At 41.7% G+C, this 20,287-nt stretch overlaps 1 protein-coding gene across 1 annotated transcript in view; it reads left to right on the top strand.

Annotated features, from left to right (window-relative positions):
• Positions 1-3,175: 3,175 nt before the first annotated feature.
• The window catches only part of NAA30 (N-alpha-acetyltransferase 30, NatC catalytic subunit), a 34,420-nt gene continuing 17,308 nt past the window's right edge, over positions 3,176-20,287 (top strand). Inside the window, exons 1-4 of the mRNA XM_007535761.3 lie at positions 3,176-3,331; positions 3,587-4,364; positions 15,165-15,288; positions 17,909-17,964. Coding sequence (XP_007535823.1) covers positions 3,588-4,364; positions 15,165-15,288; positions 17,909-17,964 — 957 coding nt within the window. The 5' untranslated portion in view covers positions 3,176-3,331; position 3,587. The remainder of the gene's footprint in view (positions 3,332-3,586; positions 4,365-15,164; positions 15,289-17,908; positions 17,965-20,287) is intronic.

Raw genomic sequence — 20,287 nt, 5'->3', positions numbered from 1 at the left:
TGGGTTCATGCCTTGGTAAGAGAGGGGCATGGCTCTATCCCTGGCCTTGCATGTGGTCTCTTTCTCTCTCTTTCATAGAAACAAAATTAAAATAAATTGGGCCATGAAGGAATTCAGTGGTAGAACATGTGCCTTATATGCTTGAAGCATTGAGTTAAAGCTCCAACAAAGACAAAATGAGAATTCTATGAATGGTGGAGCAGTGCTTTGCATGTTCTCAGACACATCATCTCTCCAAGAAATAAAAATAAATTGGGCTGGGGAGGTAGTTCAGCAGTAGAGTATATATGTGAGACTCTAAGTTTAATCTCTAGCATTGCATTAAAATAAAAAGGGAAGAGGAAAGGAGGTGGCACATCTATTTGAGCATGTATGTTAGCACTGTTTGAGGATCTGAGTTCAAGTCCTGGGTTCCCACCTTTAGGAGCAGAGCTGCAGTTGTCTTTCCTTTTCTCTCTCTGTCACTTTCTATCAAAAACTGAAAGAGGCTAGGAAGTGGTACATCTAGTATAGCACACCTGCTACTGTGTACAAGGACCTGGGTTTAAACCTTTAGTTACCAACTGCGGGGGGGGGGGGGGAAGCTTCACAGGTGGTGAAGCAGTGCTACAGGTGTCTTTCTTTCTCTCCCTTTCTATGTCTCCCTCCCTTCTCAATTTCTTTGTCCTATCAAATAAAAAATAAAGGAAGAACTGGCCACTAGAAGCAGTGGATTTGTCATGTAGGCACAGAGTCCCAGTGGATAGCCCTAGTGGAAAATACAGAAAAGCAAAAACCAAAACTCAAACAAGCCACTGGGAATGGTGCAGTGGTGTCACCGGATCCCAGAGATAACCCTGGTGGCAAACATAAACAAATAAATCTTTCAGAAAGGTATAAAAGTCATCTCACTTTAGAAGACCACTATTAGGACTTTAATTTTGGCATATAAAAGGAGTCACAGTAGCCTATTATAAATAGATAGATATTTGAATCTTGTTGGAGAAAAAAAATTTTTTTTTTACAAAGTCAGGGCCTCCTTCATACACATGTTTACTGCTCTAAGACTGCTTTTTCATTCAGAAAACAACAAAGGAAGACAAAAGGAGAGACCCAGCACAGAGTCTTTAATGGGACCACCATACTACATACATTCCTATGTGTCAGCTTGTGGTCAACTAGACCACAACTATGGCAAGGCACATTTTCTATCCATCAAGCTGTCTCTCTCTGGGCCTTATTTCAACCTTTAAACAAGAACATAATTAGTTAAACAAGAACATGTAGTATTTATGTATTGCCCATTTACAATTCCTGGATTTATAGACATTTTTTTAAAGTAACTGTTTTGTCTAATTACTGTTATAATAGTTATTATTTTAGATAGAACCAGAGAGAGTGAAGAGATCACAGCACCACAATTTCCTTCAATGCAATGGAGGCTGAGTTCAAGCATGGGTTTTACACATGGTAAAACAGTACACTATCCAAGTGATCTATTTCCCTGGTTCTGTTTTGTCAACTCTTGACAAGACCGAAATAAATAAGCTTCCACATATTTATTGATGCACAAATTCCACTATTCCTATTAAAATTCATCAGTGCATTTTTATACAAATGCATAAATGAGTTAAAAATGCATGCAAGACGGGAGTCGGGCTGTAGTACAGCGGGCTAAGCGCAGGTGGCGCAAAGCACAAAGACCGGCATAAGGATCCTGGTTTGAACCCCGGCTCCCCACCTGCAGGGGAGTCGCTTCACAGGCGGTAAAGCAGGTCTGCAGGTGTCTATCTTTCTCTCCTCCTCTCTGTCTTCCCCTCCCTCTCTCCATTTCTCTCTGTCCTATCCAACAACAACAACAACAATAATAACTACAACAATAAAACAACAAGGGCAACAAAAGGGAAAAAATAAATAAAATAAGTATAAAAAAATAAAAAAATGCATGCAAGACACAAAGAATAGTGCCTGGCACATAGTAACACATTTCATTATTCTAATTTTTATCACTATAAGTCAAACTTAAATGAAAGTTGACAGCTTTTCTTTAACATCTTAGTGATAATTGCATCTAACAGCTGTGTCCCAGTACAGTCCACATTTTACAGTTTAGATTATGGCAAAAATTTTAAGCACAGTCATGGAATTGTACTTCTGAAAAAGGCCCCTATGTTGTTCACCTGACCATACCTACCAGTCTTTTAAAAGCAAAAGAAAAACTATACATTCCTTTGTGCTGTCGTTACATTACCTGATGTTCTTCTTAGGAAAAACTTGCTGGATCATTATTTTTGGAAAGAAATACCACAAGCTTAAATGTGTGCTGCACTTACGCATCACTTGGGTAACACTTGGGGAGGCTGGGGGATAGGTGGACACCCCTTTACTGCTGCTCCCTATGCTTCCCCCTCTATTGTCACTCTGCCTCTCTACAGGCGTGCTTGCAGCTCTGCTCAACACCTGTTATTAGCATTTTCTTCCACTTCCCCCGCAACCCCCCCCCCAGGGGTGAAGGTGATAAGAGGCGAGGAGGGAGGAAGAGGACTATTCCTGCCGCTTGCAGCAAAAGGTCAAACACTGGTTAAACTTCATCCATGTGGCAAACAGCCAGCTTTCGACAATTATTCCCATACAACGCAAAGATTTTTTTTTCAACTTCCTTTTCTTTCGGTTTTCTTACTCTGATTTGCTCCATTTTTGGTTTACCTGCGTGCTGCAGGTAACCAGCACGCCTCATCTCCTCCCATTCCCCCCATTCCTTCTCCGCTCCGGATCGGGGCGAACTTTCCGAAAACACAGTTGCACAGTCGAGGGAGGAAAAAAAGTAAGGTTTCTCCAAACCTTACGCAGCCGGGCTGGCAGGCCCCGAGCGGCCAGGCTTCGGGCAGCTCCGCGGGGGCGGCGGGCTGGGAGTGGGGAAAAGCCCCGCTGGCCCACCCGTTCCCGGCCGGGCAGCGCGAGCTCCTCGCCTGCCGACTTCCAGCGCCACGAGTGGGCTGCAGGCCGCGGGCGAACGCCCCGAAGCAGCCCTCAGCGGCTTCCCTGCCCGCCGCTCCACCCACCAGCTCGCGGCCTCCCCTGGAGGCGCAGGAGACACCTTCGGCCCCGCCCTCCACAGGTCACCTCCCTCCACGCCCCTTTCTCCTGGCCCCGGCAGCCGGCAGGCAGGGAAGTGTCGTAAAGCCAGGCCCAGGAAACTTTACCCGGGGTAACAGCCGGAGCGCTTTACGGCGACGGCGGCGGAGTGGGAGCCTCGGCGCGGTGGAGGCGGCCGCTGCTGTGAAGGAGGCGGCGGCGGCGGCGGCGGAGGAGGAAGAGGAGTGGTGGCAGTGGTGGCGGGGACCTGTGCGGGGTGAGCCGCGTGGAGGAGACGGGGAGGGGCCCCGGGTGACAGGGCTGGCGGATGGGCCCGGGCGGCCGGCTGAGCAGCTGGGCGGCGCTGATGAGCCGCGGCGGCGGTGGGGGGGGCGCGGAACTGGGGGTCCGCTCTGTGAGGGACGGTTTCTGCCTTTGTTTCCCCCCTCGCCCGCCCCCTGCGGCGTCCCCGGTGCGCGGCGCTCGTCGGTCGGGTCTCATGGCCTTTCCTCTCGGTGTGTGTCGTCTCTAGGATGGCGGAGGTACCGCCTGGGCCTAGCAGCCTCCTCCCACCACCAGCACCTCCGGTCTCGGCGGCGGCCGAGCCCCGCTGCCCCTTCCCGGCGGGGGCCGCCCCGGCCTGCGGCAACGAGGACGAGGAGGACGACGAGGAGCACGAAGGCGGCGGCCACAGGAGCCGGGCGGGCGGCGAGGCGGCGGCGGCCAAGGGGCTCCAGTGCGTCCGCTGCCCTCAGCTGCCGGCGGAGCAGCAGCAGCAGCAGCAGCAGCTCAACGGATTGATCAGCCCCGAATTGCGGCACCACCGGGCGGCCGCCGACCTCAAGAGCAAGGTTCTGAGTGCAGCCGAGGCAGCCCCGATCGCGGCCACCCCTGACGGGGCCCCCAGAGCGACTGCAACAAAAGGAGCCGGGGTGCACCCGGGCGAGAGCCCCGTCCACTGCCGCCCGGGCCATGCGAGAACTGCGCTGCCCAGCCCGGCGGAGGCGGCGGCGGCGGCGGGGAGCGACCCCGCGGCGGCCCGCAATGGACTGGCCGAGGGCGCTGAGCAGCAGGAGGAGGACGAGCAGGTGCGGCTGCTGTCTTCTTCCCTGACCGTTGGCTGCAGTTTGAGGAGCCCCCCGGGCAGGGAGGTTGAGCCTGGGCAGGATCGGACGATACGATATGTCCGATATGAATCCGAGCTACAAATGCCCGATATCATGAGACTGATCACCAAAGATCTGTCTGAACCCTACTCCATTTATACCTATAGATATTTTATCCACAACTGGCCACAGCTGTGCTTCTTGGTAAGTGGATGGAATGGAATGAAAAAGAGGGTGAAACTGGCCGATAGATACAGGCTGTGCAGGGCAGGAAGTGTGAGGGCTGAGAGTGGCGGTGGATGTATCCGTCTGCATTTCATAGGAGCTGTAAAGTGCGAGGTACCCACCTAGGTATTTTATGGAACTGTTGTGAAGGTAAGAAAGACTTCGTCATCCGGGCTAACTTGAGACTGATGTAAACGCAGTAAGCCTGTGTAAAGCATGCTGGGGGTCTCATGTCCTGTTTACATCAGTTTATAATCATGTCGAACCGTCTTTAATTACCTTCCCTCCATCCTCAAAACACATCGCAGTCATTTAATTTGAACATGGTTCAGCTCGCATACAGACCTTATTAATCTCTCAATTACAGCCATAATCAGGGAAGAGTGTGTGTGTGTGTGTAAACATGTTTTGGTGAACATGATTGTCTGTAAACTTGCCGTGGCCACACTGGAGAATGAACTCTTACAAGCATGTTCTGTAATTACAGAAATTGTTTCCTTTTACATTTATAGACAATTAGCAGCTGTAGCCGGCTGCTTTCTGGTGTTCTGTTGCAGGAGGTGCTACTAACATCTGGTGGCTGAGAGATTCCTGAAACTTGGAGCAAAATAGTCCGTAGTATATGTATGAAACTAAGTGTGAAATTGTTACTAATCTAATTTTTAAAAAACTTAATTTATTTATTTTTAAATTATTTATTCATGAGAAAGATAGGAAGAAAGAACCAGACATCACTCTGGTTCATGTGCTGCGGGGGATCAAACTCAGGATCTCATGGTTGAGAATCCAATGCTTTATCCACTGTGCCACCTCCCGGACCACTTTTTTTTTTTTTTTTTTTTTTTAAAGAAAACTAGTAATAGATGTGTTGAAATACCGGTCATAGCATGATGTTTGTGAAGTGCAATTATCAAAAAAAAATTTTTTTTTCCTTAGCCGGTAGACTTAACCATTTAACACTGGCCATTTTCACTCTGAATGAAAACCTTTCATTCACTTAAATATAACTTCAGTTACACAAATACTGTTTCCATTGAATTATATTGAAGACAACATTCTTCTAAGAATATTTTCATAGGAAAAGAAAAGTGACTATCAAAATACTGCTTGGGGGGGGTAGATAGCATAGTGGTTATGCAAACAGACTCTCATGCTTGAGGCTCCGTAGTCCCAGATTCAGTCCCCTGCACCACTGTAAACCAGAGCTGAGCAATGTTCTGGTAAGAGGGGAAAAAAAAATATATATATATATTGCTTTAATATTGGCTCAGTGCATTTAGTACTTTCTTTTGTCTTTTTGAATTTAATTAGTTAACTAATTGCATATACCTGAACACTGCTTCTCTCAGGTGTGTGGTAGTATAAGGGATTGAACCTGGGACTACTGACCCTCAGGTGAAAGAGTATGTGGCATAAACCATTGTGTAGCTCCCTATATCCCTATAAAACCTTTTGATTTTATTTTAAGTTTTTTTTAATAAATTTTATTTTTATTTTTTAAATTTTTTCCCTTTTGTTGTTGTTTATCATCTTTGTTGATATTATTGGTGTTGTTATTGCTGTCCTTGTTGGATAGAACAGAGAGAAATCTAGAGAGAAGGGGAAGGCGGGGGGACCTGCACACCTGCTTCACAGCCTGTGAAGCGGACCCCCCTGCAGGTGGATGGGGGCTGGAACCCCGGGATCCTGATGCCCTTCCATGCACTTTCCACCTTGTGCGCTTAACCCGCCGCTTCACCGCCTGGCTACCACTTTATTTTTTAAATTCTTTTTTTTTTAATCTTTATTTATTGGATAGAGACATCAGAAATTGAGAGGGAGAACTAGGGAGGGAGACAGAGACACCTGCAATACCACTTCACCATTGCTAAAAAGTGTAGTTAATTATGAGTAAACCCATAAAACATATGATTGAGCTATACATGAAACTGAGATAGTATATGTATTTCTGTTAATTTCAGATATTAATATGTTTATTGAACCAGGTTACCTAAACCTCTTTCAATTTGCCATCAATAAATATATATATATATATATTTGGTGGCACTATACCTCACACTTGTGATTTCACTACTCCTGGGTTGACTTTTTTCTTTTTAAAATTTATTTATTTTATTAGTGAATCAATATTAGTTTACAAAATTACATGTCAGCAGGGGTATAATTCCACACTGTTCCCACCACCAGAGTTCAGAATCCCTAATCTCTCCATTGCAATCCCCTGCGGTTCTCCCAAGGTTGCAGACATGGGTTAACCATCATCTCTACAACTGTCTGTCTACATTTGTACATAATTGCCCCCTTTTCCTTCCAGGTCCAGTACTCTTCTCCCCTCCAACACATAATCTTATTACTTCATCCAACTATCTCTCCCCTCTTTGTCCTCTCTCTCTGGGACCTGATGGAGCTTGAGTTCAGAGCTCCCTTATCCTCTTCCTCCTACATTTATCCCCCACTGGGAATATGGATCAGAGTTGGTTTTGGGGTGTAGAAGGTGGGAGTGCTGGCTTCTGTAATTGCTTCTCCCCTGGATTTGGGCAGGTCGAACCATACCCCCAGCTTGTCTCTATCTTTCCCTTTCGGGGTAGAGCTCTAGAGAAGTGAGGTTCCAGGACACATTTTTCATTCAGATGGAGAGGTAGAGAGGGAGGAGATGACAGTATCAGATCTTCCCCTAGTACTGTGGCACTTGTGGTGCTAGATTTGAACTTGGACCTTGAGCTTCGTAAAGCACAAGGCCTAGCTGGTAAGCTCTCTCCAGCCCGTGTCTGCCATTGTAGACTCTTGATATTTCTAAATTTTAGGCTTGATTTTTAAAAACTATTTTATTTATTTACTTGTTTATTTGGGTAGAGAGAGAAATCGAGAGTGGAGTGGGGAGATAGAGAGGGAGAGAGACACACCTGCAGCACAACTTTAACACTTATGAAGCTTTCTCCCTGCAGGTGGGGGCCTGGGACTTTGAACCCAGGTCCTTGTGCCATGGTATCATGTGCACTCAGCTCTTGAGCATGTGCACCACTACCTGTCCCCTTAGGCTTCCTCCCAATTTTACATGGCTTCCTCCCAATTTGCTATATACTTTTTTCTTTTTCTTTCTTTCTTTCTTCCTTTCTCTTCTCTCTTCTTTTCTTCTCATTTTCTTTCACCAGAGTACTGCTCAGCTCTGGCTTATGGTGGTATGGGGAATTGAACCTGGAACATCAGAACCTCAGGCATGAGAGTCTCTTTGCATAACTTATGCTATCTAACCCTTGTTGTATGCTTTACATTGGGTTCTATTCCCCCCCCCCCCCAAGAGAATTGGATCAGGCCAGCTTCCCTGCCCAGCCGTGTGTCTGGTCGTCTCTGTTACCCGCCCGTGAAGCTAGCCAGCCCAGCTGGAGCCTCCGGAATTTTAACAACAAACCCTGTCCGTATTTGCTGTTTTATACTTAATTCATAGTAATCAGTTTGTTTAATTTTAAATTATGAATATCCAGAGACTGAGACATGCACACATTTTTTTTTTTTGCCCATAAGGAGTAATGAAAAGCAAATGTGTATATTTATTTTAAATACCATCTTAGAATGAATCCATAATTTGCATATAATTCACAAATAATACTAGAGATTCCTTTTTTGAATGAAAATAAATTAAGGGCCAGGGTGACTTTAAATCTTTTTTTCTTGTTACTTATTATTTAATTTTTTATTTATAAAAAGGAAACTGACTAAACCATGGGATAAGAAGGGTACAACTTCACACAGTTCCCACCACTGGAACTCTGTATCCCATCCCCTCCCCTAATAGCTTTCCTATTCTTTAACCTTCTGGGAGTATGGACCCAAAGTCATTGTGGGATGCAGAAGGTGGAAGGTCTGGCTTCTGTAATCGCTGAACATGGGCGTTGACAGTTCGATGCATACTCCCAGCCTGTCTTTCTCTTTCCCTAGTGGGGAAGGGCTCTGGGGAAGTGGATCTCCAGGACACATTGGTAGGGTTGTCTGTCCAGGGAAGTCTAGTTGGCATCATACTAGCATCTGGAACCTGGTGACTGAAAAGACAGTTAACATACAAAGCCAAACAAATTGTTGACCAATCATAGACCTAAAGGCTAGAATAGTGCAGATGAAGAGTTGGGGGCCCTCCATTTTGTAGATAGCTAGTAGGCATATTTTAGTTATATTCCAAAGGGCCTGTGGCTATATTAGTGTTTTTTTGTTTGTTTGTTTGTTTTTTGTTTTTGCCTGAGCCTGAAATCTGATATGCTGGTGGGTCCTAATTATTATCTGGGAAGGTGATGTCATGGCTGGCAGAAGGACCAGAAAGCTGCATCAGGGAAGAGAGTAGCTCCCAAATATGGGAAAGGGGTATAAATATTGTTGACTGTAAACCTCATCGACTTGATGTGATCTGTTTTTTGTTTTTTTTTAATTATTTTATTTTGGATAGAAACAGTGAGAAATTGAGAGGGAATGGGAGATAGCGAAAGAGACCTGTAGCACTGGTCCTTGTGCACCATAATGTGTGTGCTCAACCAGGTGTGCCACCACCCAGCCCCAACTTTAAATCTCCAGATATTTATGAATAGAAAGATAAAGTAGTAAAACTCAAATTCAGGTCTTCTGGCCTTGGGTTAAAGGTAAGGATCCGAAAAAATACATACCCTTGACCTATTTTGCAAAAGTCACTGTGTCACTTAATTATGTTTCTTACAAACATCAGTCTAGGGGGCTGATAGTAGCACAGAGGGTTAAGCGCACGTGGCTCAAAGTGCAAGGACCCGTGTAAGGATCCTGGTTAGAGCCCCCCCCCCCCCCCCCCCCGGCTCCCCACCTGCAGGGTGGTCACTTCACAAGCGGTGAAGCAGGTCTGCAGGTGTCTGTCTTTCCCTCCCCCTCTTCCCCCTCCTCTCTCGATTACTTTCTGTCCTGTCAAAGAACGACAGTAATAACAATAATAGTAACAACAACAATGATAACAAGGGCAACAAAAGGGAAAAATGGCCTCCAGGAGCAGTGGATTCGTAGTGCAGGCACTGAGCCCCAGCAATAACCCTGGAGACAGAAAAAATAAATAAAAAATCAAACATCAGTCTTAAGGTAACTTAAGAATTAACTTCCAAAATGTTCCTGGTTTCCATAGTTACTTTGTAATGAATCCAGTAGAATACATAAGGTTGAACCTTATACAACTACCAGTCTTCACCATGTGAGATTAGCAATCACCATACTTTATTATTTTGTTCCTGTTTGTAACCAGTGTGAAAGTAGACTATTACCCAAATGAGAGGCACTGCCATTTATATTATTTAACTAATTTATCTCTACATCTTGAGTCCATGTTACTTTTCAGTTGGTCCATTTTTGACTAGCAGAGATGTACTATAATAGGGACGTCCGTTTATTCTAAGTTTTACTTTCTGGCTTCCTCTGGTTTCTTATTTGGGAATTTGGGAATCTCATTTCAGTGTATATTTTTCAGATTTTATTGATTGACAAGCCAGTGGTTTTGTAAAGTCAAGTCTTGTCAGGAGTGTTTCATTTCCCTGTCACTGAAAAAAACATTTAATATTATGCGTTCCAAATGTATGTGCAGAGGCCTGGAAAAACTGATGAGCAACTCAGTGATTCTAATAAATGTTTTTTGTTTTTTAATTACCTTTATTTATTTATTTGGATAGAGACAGCCAGAAATCAAGAGGGAAGGGAATGATAGGGAGAGACACAGAGAGACACTTGCAGCCCTGCTTCACTTATGAAGCTTTCCCCCTGCAGGTGGAGGCTGGGGGCTGGAACCCAGGTCTTTGTGCACTACTGTAACGTGCGCTCAACCAGGTGCACCACCACACAGCCCCTCTAATAAATGTTTATTGACATTTTATTAGGGAAAAATAACAACATTAGCCTTACTTACTGTCAACATCTCATTAACAGTGTATCATATTGAGCTTTTCTAAAAATATATTTTAAATATTTATTTATTCCCTTTTGCTGCCCTTATTTTATTGTTGTAGTTGTTATTGTTGTGGTCGTTGTTGAATAGGACAGAGAGAAATGGAGAGAGGAGGGGAAAACAGAGAGGGGGAGAGAAAGATAGACACCAGCAGACCTGCTTCACTGCTTGTGAACTAACTCCCCTGCAGGTGGGGAGGGGTGGGGGCTCCATCCTTGCTCTTTGTGCCATGTGTAACCTGCTGAGCTACAGTGGACTCCCTATTGAGCTTTTGTTTTTGAGTGATAGTACAACTTGATTTTTTGTTGCCTCCAGGGTTATTACTGGGACTCCGTGCCTGCACCACAAATCCACTGCTCCTGGAGGTTTTTTTTTTTTCCCCTCTTGTTGCCATTGTTGTTTTATTGTTGTGGTTATTATTATTATAGTTGTTATTGATGTCATTGCAGGATAGGACAGAAAGAAATGGAGAGAGGGGAGGGGAAGACGGGGAGAGAAAGATAAAACACCTGCAGACCTGCTTCACCGCCTGTGAAGGGGCCCCCTTGCAAATGGGGAGTTGGGGGCTCAAACCAGGATCCTTATACCGGTCCTTGGGCTTCACACCACGTGTGCTTAACCCGCTGCCCAGCCCTCCAACTTGATTTTTTGTTTCTAACTATTCTTAGTTAGGAAATCGATATTGTCCAAGAGTAAACTAATATATTACTTACTTGGTCAAAGGACAAAGATTCATTTGAAAGTATTGTCTAATTGTATGTAGTTGTTTTTTTTTTTTTTTTTTTTAAGGTAGAAAGGCAGAGAGTGAAAGATTACAGCACCAAACATTCCTTCAATATAGTGGGGACTGGGCCATGCACATGGCAAAGCAACATACTCTCCAAATGAACTATTTCACTGGCCCATGTCTAATGATTTTTAAAAAATATTTATTTCCTTTTGTTGTTCTTGTATTGTTGTAGTTATTATTGTTTTTATTTGATGTCATTGTTGTTGGATAGGACAGAGAGAAATGGAGAGAGGAGGGGAAGACAGAGAGGAGAGAAAGACAGACAGACACCTGCAGACCTGCTTCACTGCTTGTGAGGTGACTTCCCTGCAGGTGGGGAACCCGGGGTTCGAACCAGGATCCTTATGCGGGGTCCTTGCACTTCACGCGTGCACTTAACCCACTGTGCTACCGCCCGACTCCCAATGTCTAATGATTTTTAAGTTTTTTCTGTTTTGGCTGGTTTACTAACTCAAGTACAATGTTAATCTGCATAGATTTCCCTTACCCCTAGCTTTGAGAGCAGGTTAAAATTTTATTTATTTATTTTCATTTTTAATTAGTGTGCTGCTCAGTTCTTGTTTGTGGTAGTGCTAAGGATTAAAACTGGGGCATCTGAATTTCAGCTATCTAAGTCTTTTTTGCATAACCATTATGCTATTTTTTCAGCTCCCAGTATTTTTTTATAGTGTGCCATACGGTCTGTGAGGCACACACACACCTTCCAAATCAGATAATACGTCAGAGTTTTTCAGCCGGGGTGTATGTGTGTGTATATGTGTGTGTGTGTGTGTGTGTATGCACACATATATTCCTATAGATATTTATGTGTACGTATATGTATATACATAGGTATATGTGTATATAGTGATGCAGAAATAAATTTTAGTTTTCAAAAGAATTTTGAAGGGAGTAATCAGCTTATTGTGAATGAAAATGGAAATAGCATTTTCAGGGGTCTGTTTGTTCAAAATAGTTTTTGGAATGCGTGAGAAAATGAAATTAATCTACATCGTTGAACTTAATATTTCTTCAAAATGTTTTTCTGACTTAATTGTAGGCATGTCTGAAATGAATTAGAATTATCTTACTAAAAGATTTCTGTACAATTCAAGAAGGCTTTTCCACTTTTACAGAATAACAAACTAAAGAAGGTCACGGCAAATTCACGTTGAAAATAGTTATCAAGTTAAATAAGATTTTTATTGATCAAATTTTCAACCCATTCCTAGTTTTTACTGTTTAAATAGTTTTCTTCTTGCTATCCTCAAGGCCCGTGGTTTGATCCCTGTGGCCACATATACTATAGTGCTACTCTGGCTTCTCTTCTCACGTGAAACTTTCTGTATCTCACATGAAATAAATAAATCAGAGAGAGCAAGAATGCTCAAGAGAACAGTGATTTGAGGTTTCCATTTTTCTAAAATATCTTTTAAAATTATTTTTAATTTATATTTATTTATTGGACAGAGAAAGCCAGAAATCAAGAGGGAAGGGGGGTGATAGCAAGGGAGAGAGACAGAGAGACACCTGCAACACTGCTTCAACATTTGTGAAGCTTTCCCCCTACAGGTGGGGGCCTGGGGGTTCCAACCTGGGTCCTTGTGCATTGTAACGTGCGCTCAAGCAGGTGCGCCACCACCGGGCCCTAATTTTCACTCTTTTATTGAGTGCCCTTTATAGTAAACAAGTATTTCTGACTGAAACACTATTATACAGTTGAAGCAGTTGCCATATTTGTATTTATCAGAATGGCATATTACTAAAGTGTTGTACAATGATGAAGTTTAAGATTTATTTATTATAAATAGAAGAGAAAGAATCCAAAATACTGCTCTGTCACATGTGGTACCAGGCTGTTAAACCTGGGGTCTCAACATGCAAGGAATATGCTATATCTACTCGTGCCTGAGACTCGGAGCTCCCAGCTTCATCCCCAGTACCACCATAAACCAGGGCTGATCTCTGGTCTCTCTCTGCATTTCTCTTTCATTAAAATAAGTAAAACATGGGAGTCGGGCTGTATCGCAGTGGGTTAAGCGCAGGTGGCGCAAAGCACAAGGACCGGCATAAGGATCCCGGTTCGAACTCTGGCTCCCCACCTGCAGGGGAGTCGCTTCACAGGCGGTGAAGCAGGTCTGCAGGTGTCTATTTCTCTCCCCCTCCCTGTCTTCCCCTCCTCTCTCCGTTTCTCTCTGTCCTATCCAACAACGACGACAACAACAATAATAACTACAACAATAAAACAATAAGGGCAACAAAAGGGAATAAATAAATAAAAATAAGTAAAACATTAAAAGCAAAGAAGATAAACTATCATATATTTGGTCTTACTAAAAACCAGTTGGATAAGACTTATAATGAATACCTTATAAGCAATCTTTTTGAAAATCTTTTACTTTTTTTTTATGATCAAACTATTGTTTAGGTGTGTTAGTATCTAACTTTAAATATAATTTTTTTTTTTAGATTTCTTTTTTTAAGATTTTATTTATTTATGAGAAAGAGAGGAGGAGAGAAAGAACCAGATAGCACTCTGGTACATGTGCTGCCGGGGACCGAACATAGGACTTCATGCTTGAGAGTCCAGTGCTTTATTCACTGCGCCACCTCCCGGACCACTGATTTCTTTTTTTTTAAAGTATTTATTTATTCCCTTTGCTGCCCTTGTTTTTTTGTTTTTGTTTTAAATTGTTGTAGTTATTATTGTTGTCATTGTTGGATAGGACAGAGAGAAATAGAGAGAGGAGGGGAAGACAGAGGGGGAGAGAAAGATAGACACCTACAGACCTGCTTCACCACCTGTGAAGCAACTGCCCTGCAGGTGGGGATCCGGAGTTCGAACCGAGATCCTTATGCCGGTCCTTGTGCTTTGCGCCACCTACGCTTAACCCGCTGCACTACCACTGGACTCCCTAGATTTCTTTTTATTTATCTTTATTGGATAGAGACGATTAGAAATCAAGAGGGGAGGAGGAGATAGGAAGAGAGACAGAAAGACATCTGTAGCATTTCACCACTCTTGAAGCTTCCTTCCCTGCAGGTGGGACCAGGGGCTTGAACCTGAGTCTCCTAGCATATTGTAACATATCTGGTCCACCATCACCTGGCCCGAATATCTTATCTTTCACTGTAGTTTACTGATGCTATTTTTTCCCCCCCAGAGCACTGCTCAGCTCTGGTTTATGGTGGTGTAAGAGATTGAACTAGGACTTTGGGAGCCTCAGGCATCAGTCTCTTTGCATAACAATTACGCTATCTACCCCCACACTCACTAAGGTTTTATTATGATCAGATTTAAATTTGTAGTACTGTGCTGATAGCAGATTTTGCAGAATTTTATATCCCAGTGAAGACTTTTTTTCCCCTATTCTCTTCTCAAATCTTTACTTCTTTTTTAAATTAATTGATTTTTTAAGCAGAGCACTGCTCAGCTCTGGCTTACGGTGGTATGGGGATTGAACCTGAGACTTTGGAGGCTCAGGCATGACAGTCTCTTTGCATAACCGTTATGCTATCTACCCCCTCAAATCTTAACCATAGCTCTTTTTGCAAGTAATTTGTAGGCACCTTTTATGAAGTACTTGGATGTCTGCCTTTGAGTAAGTGCTTACCTTTTCTGCCTAAATTTTGATAAGCCTGTAACATTCATGTTGTAAGGAATATTGGAAGATGTTTTAGTAGAACACTTGAGGAATTCTGGGATTTGATTTTTTAAAATCCTTTTGTGATGGTGCTCTTGCTAGAGTTACCATCTTTTTTTTCTCAAAACTTTTGTTTTTTAATTTTTTTATTGGAGGGATTAATGGTTTATAGTTAGCAGGAAATACAGTTGTTGGTACATGTGTAAATTTTCTCAGTTTTCTGCAAAAACACTCTAACCCTCTGCCTATATCCTCCCAGCAATTCCTCTCCTAAAGAACCCTACACACCCATACAAAAAGATCTGTGTATACCTATTTTCATAGCAGCACAATTTGTAATATCCCTCAAAACTTTTAACCAATGGTTGGTTGCTGTTTCCATGGGAAAATGGCAATGTATTCTTCATAACTGTTTGTTTATTTTTAAGGCCATGGTAGGGGAGGAGTGTGTAGGTGCCATCGTTTGCAAGTTGGATATGCACAAAAAGATGTTCCGCAGAGGTTATATAGCCATGTTAGCCGTGGATTCCAAATACAGGAGAAATGGCATTGGTAAGAAAAATATCACTAAAAGAATGTATAAGTTATTTTCATTCTTGGTTTTGGAAGAGACTTATATGTAAATGTGTAGAAATGCACATGAAAGTAGGGGAAGAAGTTTGGTTGGTTTTTAAAATATTTTCAAACTTTAAAAAGATGAACTTTTTTTTTAAATTAATGTTTAACTCGGAATTTGTGAACTATCTTCTAAGACGCAGCAGGTGGTCATTTTTCACTTCCAAACATTTTTGGATCACATTAACAGTACAAGGTCATAACCAGTAAGTAACTATCTATACTTGAGTTCAGGGGCCTCAGTCAAGGAAGAATCATGCAGAGATTATTACTGCCATTAAGTGTTAGGGAACATTCAAGGGGAAGGGGGATTGCTTCTTACTATCCCTAACTTCTCTCTTCTTGTTACCTTCCTGGCATTTTCAGTATATCTTAATGTGGTTATTAGAATAATATATCTGGTTTACAAACAAATACTTAGGCCATTCTCTTAGCATTTTGTTTGTTAGAAGTAGGACTGAAGCTTTTCCAGGTAATGTGAGCCTGATTAAGAACCATTGTCCTAGAGTCTAGAACCTACTGACTCTTTGTTCAAGGTGGAGGATCAAGTTGGCAAACAGGTAGGTGTCTGAGGCTGTCGAGTTTTTGAATACACTGAAGATAAGTATCATGAAAAACAATTTTGGGAGTCAAGAGGTAGTGCAGTGGGTTAAGCACACATGGCGCAAAGTGCCTCCGGCTTCCCACCTGCAGGGGAGTCACTTCACAGTGAAGCAGGTCTGCAGGTGTCTCTGTCTCTCTTCCTCTCTATCTCCCCCTTCTCTTTCAGTTTCTCTCTGTCTCTATCCAATAACAACAACAACAAAATTTTTAAAAAGAAAAATGATTTGATGCCTATACCAGTATTTGATTACTTATAGTTTTGTCACTTGTAGTTTATTTTTTAAACTAATAATCATATTGTCTAGTGTAATACTGTTTGGCAGTCTTAGATATGAAAAATCATTATAGATTGGACTTAGTATATTCTTAGGTTTAACCAACTTCTCTTATAATGATAAATATATATATATATATGTATATATATATGTATATATAAAATTTGCCACTAAAATTTCAAATGAATCAAGTTTGTGAAATTCTCAAGTTTGAGGTTTTTAAAAATATTTTTATTTATTTATTATTAGATAGAGCAGAGAGAAATTGAGAGGGGAGAGGGAGAGAGAGAGGGAGAAAGACAGAGACCTACAGCCCTGCTTCACCACTTGAGAAGCTTTTCCCCTGCAGGTTCGGTCCAGGGGCTTGAACTTGAGTCCTTGTGCACTGTAGTGTATGCACTCAACCAGTTGTGCCAACGCCTGGCCCCATGTTTGAGTATTTTAATATATTAAAAAGAACTAGTAAGGACCACAGCGAATGACAAGCAACTGCTTGGCTAAATTAGAGGACAGAAAATAGTAGTTTAAAGATTGTTAGGCATACTTTGGCCTATGTAGTATATGCTTGCTCCTGTGTATGGTTTGAAAAGTAAGAGATTTCTTAAGTTTTCATTTCTTTTGAAAATTTCAGCAGTCCTTTTAATGTACTAAACATATCTGGCCTTGAGGTAGAATACATTTTCCCTAGACATTTTCAGACACATCACTAGTATTAGGGTGTTCAGCCTTTAGTGTGTCCAGGTTATGGAAACCAACCAACTCAGTCAGTATCTCAGGTCCACCTTGGGTCACAGCAGTTTTGATGTGACAGTCTTTGTTAAGTTTGGCTGAAGGAGTTTTTTTTTTTTTTTTAATATTTATTTATTCCCTTTTGTTGCCCTTTTCATTTTATTGTTGTAGTTATTGGTGTTATTGATGTTGGATAGGACAGAGAGAATGGAGAGAGGAGGGGAAGACAGAGAGGGTGAGAGGAAGATAGACACCTGCAGACCTGCTTCACTGCCTGTGAAGCGACTCCCCTGCAGGTGGGGAGCCGGGGGCTTGAATCAGGATCCTTACACTGGTCCTTGGGCTTTGTGCCACCAGCGCTTAACCCGCTGCGCTACTGCCCTACTCCCGAAGGATTTCTTAAGTGAGTACTTGCTCACTCAAGCTGTTCCTGGTTTCCTCTGCCCATATCGAAGCCCCCCCCCCCCTTTTTTTAATACCTTAAACAGGATAGCACAAACTCCTGCTTGGAACAGATACCAGGAAACATGGTCTTAGAAAAGGAAAGTTACATTTATTTGTGTAGACTCTTACTGACCTTTCAGTTTAAGTAAAAAATTGTCTTTTTTAAAAAATTTCTTTATTAGGGAATTAATGGTTTGCAGTAAACAGTAAAATACAGAAGTTCGTACATGTGTGACATTTCTCAGCTTTCTACATTTCCATTTAACCCTCACTAGGTCCTCCTCTGGCATCATGTTCAGGATCTAAACCCTCCCCCTGACCCCAGAGACTTTTACTTTGGTGCAGTACACCCTTAAAAAAAATGTTTTATTTGAGATAATCTGTATATTTGCTTTTAAGGTAGAACCTAGAATTTAGCATTTTTGTTGATTATAAGATCATAACTTGGGATATAATAAAAAACTAATTACAGTTTTTCATTATTAACACTTAGATCTATATTCTAGGTACCAATTTGGTTAAGAAAGCTATATATGCCATGGTAGAGGGAGACTGTGATGAGGTAAGTCATTATAAATGTTTAAGAACTTTTACTGTGACTAATATTCTGTTGGAAATTTTAATGTAATATTCATGCTGCAGATTTCATTGCAAACTGTCTTTTGATATTTTCAGTTACCAGTTAAATCACTTAAGATCATTTTTATCTAAACTACTTTCATATTGGCCTTTATAAGTTATGACCTTTTTATTTAACTGTGTGACAACTGTCAGCTCATTTCACACTGGGAAAGAAAAAACCAGCATTAAATGATGATCTTGCAGGAAAAAGATAACCATTTTTTTTTTTAGTTGGGTAGAGAAAGGAATTGAGAAGGAAAGGAGAGGGAGAGTGAACGGGATACCTGCAACACTGGGAAAGAAAAAACCAGCATTAAATAATGATCTTGCAGGGAAAAGATAACCATTTTTTTTTTTTAGTTGGGTAGAGGAAGAAATTGAGAAGGAAAGGAGAGGGAGAGTGAACGGGATACCTGCAGCACTGTTTTACCCCATGTGAAGATTCTTCTCTGGAGATGGGAGCCTGGGCTTGAACCTGGGTCTTTACACATGGTAATGTGTGCACTTAACAGTTGTTACCACCCATCCCCAGAAACCAGCTTTAAAATTTTTTATCAGTGATTTAATATTAATTTACAAAATTATGAGATAGCAGGGATATAATCTGCACTGATCCCACCAGCAGAATTCTGTGTCCCCATTCCCTCCATTGGAAACCAGTAGTTCTCCCAAGGTCACAGATACGGGTTGACTACTATTTCTATAACTATCTATATATATTTGCTTATATTTTTCTGTTGTCCTGCCTTCTCTTTCTAAGTCATACCTACACCTGTTACTACTTCTGAATATCCTTCCTTTTTCTCTCTTTCTCTGGGTCTTTATGGAGTTAGAGTTCAGAGTCATCTTCCCCTAACATTTGTGCACCTCTGGGAATATGGACCAAAATTCTTTTTGGTGTACAGAAGGTGGATAGGTAATCTAGGAGAGGAATTATCAGATCATATGCAGGTCGATTTTCAATCTTTTTGAGAAATCTACAGGCTATTAAAGTATATATAATTTCTTTTAATGAGAGAAGTAAAAAGTGAAAGCTACAGAGAAAGAGAGACTGCTATACTGCTCAGCTCTGGCTTATGGTGGTGTGGAAGATTGAACCTGGGACTTTGGAACCTCAGGCATGAAGATTTTTTTTTTTTTTTGCATGACAGTTATGCTATCTCCCTTACCCTCCAGACTTTTCCACAAGGACTAAAGCAAATTATATTTCCACCAGCTCTGTTTTGTTAAATTGGTCCACATCCTTGCTGGTATTTGTTTTTCCTTTTTTCCTCGTATCCCTTCACTACCTCTTCTTCCTCCTCCTTTTCCCCTTCCTCATCCTCTTCTTCTTTTGAGAGTGATATTACAACCTATATTGCCTTTTCATTCAGAGAGAGGGATAGAGTCACCACAGCACCAGAGTTTCCACTTTCCACATGGTGCTGAAACTCAAGCTTGGGATATACATATGACAAGACAGATCTATCCAGTCATAAGTTTTTGTGTTTGGAGTATAGCCATGCATGTTGGCTTCATCACCTCATCAATAAAAGGCAGGCTTACCAAACGTGTTCATAACAGTATAACAGTTAGTAGAAGAAATCTTTGGAATTGTTTTTTTGTTTTGTTGTTGTTGTTATTTGAATAACTTATCTCTGCATTAGTGGTCCTCTATTGTTCTGAAAAAATAAATTATCTGTGTCCCACATTATTCAGATAAAGAATTTGGTATATAAAGGGCCAAAACTCTTATTCACTCTTTATAAGGCTTTCACTCTCACTTCCATTCAGTTTTAAACTAAGTAAACCCCCTTTCCCTTTTACTTTTTGACAGTAATGTGTTCATTGGCTCTATTTCATGATATTAATAATACCATTTCATCTCAGTTTAGTTTCACTCTCTTCTACTCTAGTGTAAGTGCTTTCTCATGGTTGTGCTTGCTAGATTCAATAGTTTGATCTTTCCTTATTAGAATATGCCTCAGTCTATAAAGGACCCAATTCAAACATTATCAAATAGTTTCTATCTCCTTTAAATTTTCTTTTTCCTTCTGGACAGAAAAGTTTTCACTCTGATTTTCTTAACTTCCCTTTTTGTAGCAGTTATTTTACTTAAATCTACTTGGTCAAAATCTTTGTGTTAGCCATTAAGGAGAGTGGAAATGTCTTTTCCTGGTTACTGTTTTTTACTTTTAGTATTCAATGTGGCATTTGTGTAGATGGTTCATGAACCTGTAATCTTTATTAAGTGACTAGTTCTGTGCTTATAGACTCTTCAACCT

Source organism: Erinaceus europaeus, chromosome 16, assembly GCF_950295315.1.
Source record: "Erinaceus europaeus chromosome 16, mEriEur2.1, whole genome shotgun sequence".
Classification (NCBI taxonomy): domain Eukaryota; kingdom Metazoa; phylum Chordata; class Mammalia; order Eulipotyphla; family Erinaceidae; genus Erinaceus; species Erinaceus europaeus.
Note: the sequence above shows the minus strand (reverse complement) of the source record. Positions and strands in the feature narration are given on the sequence as shown.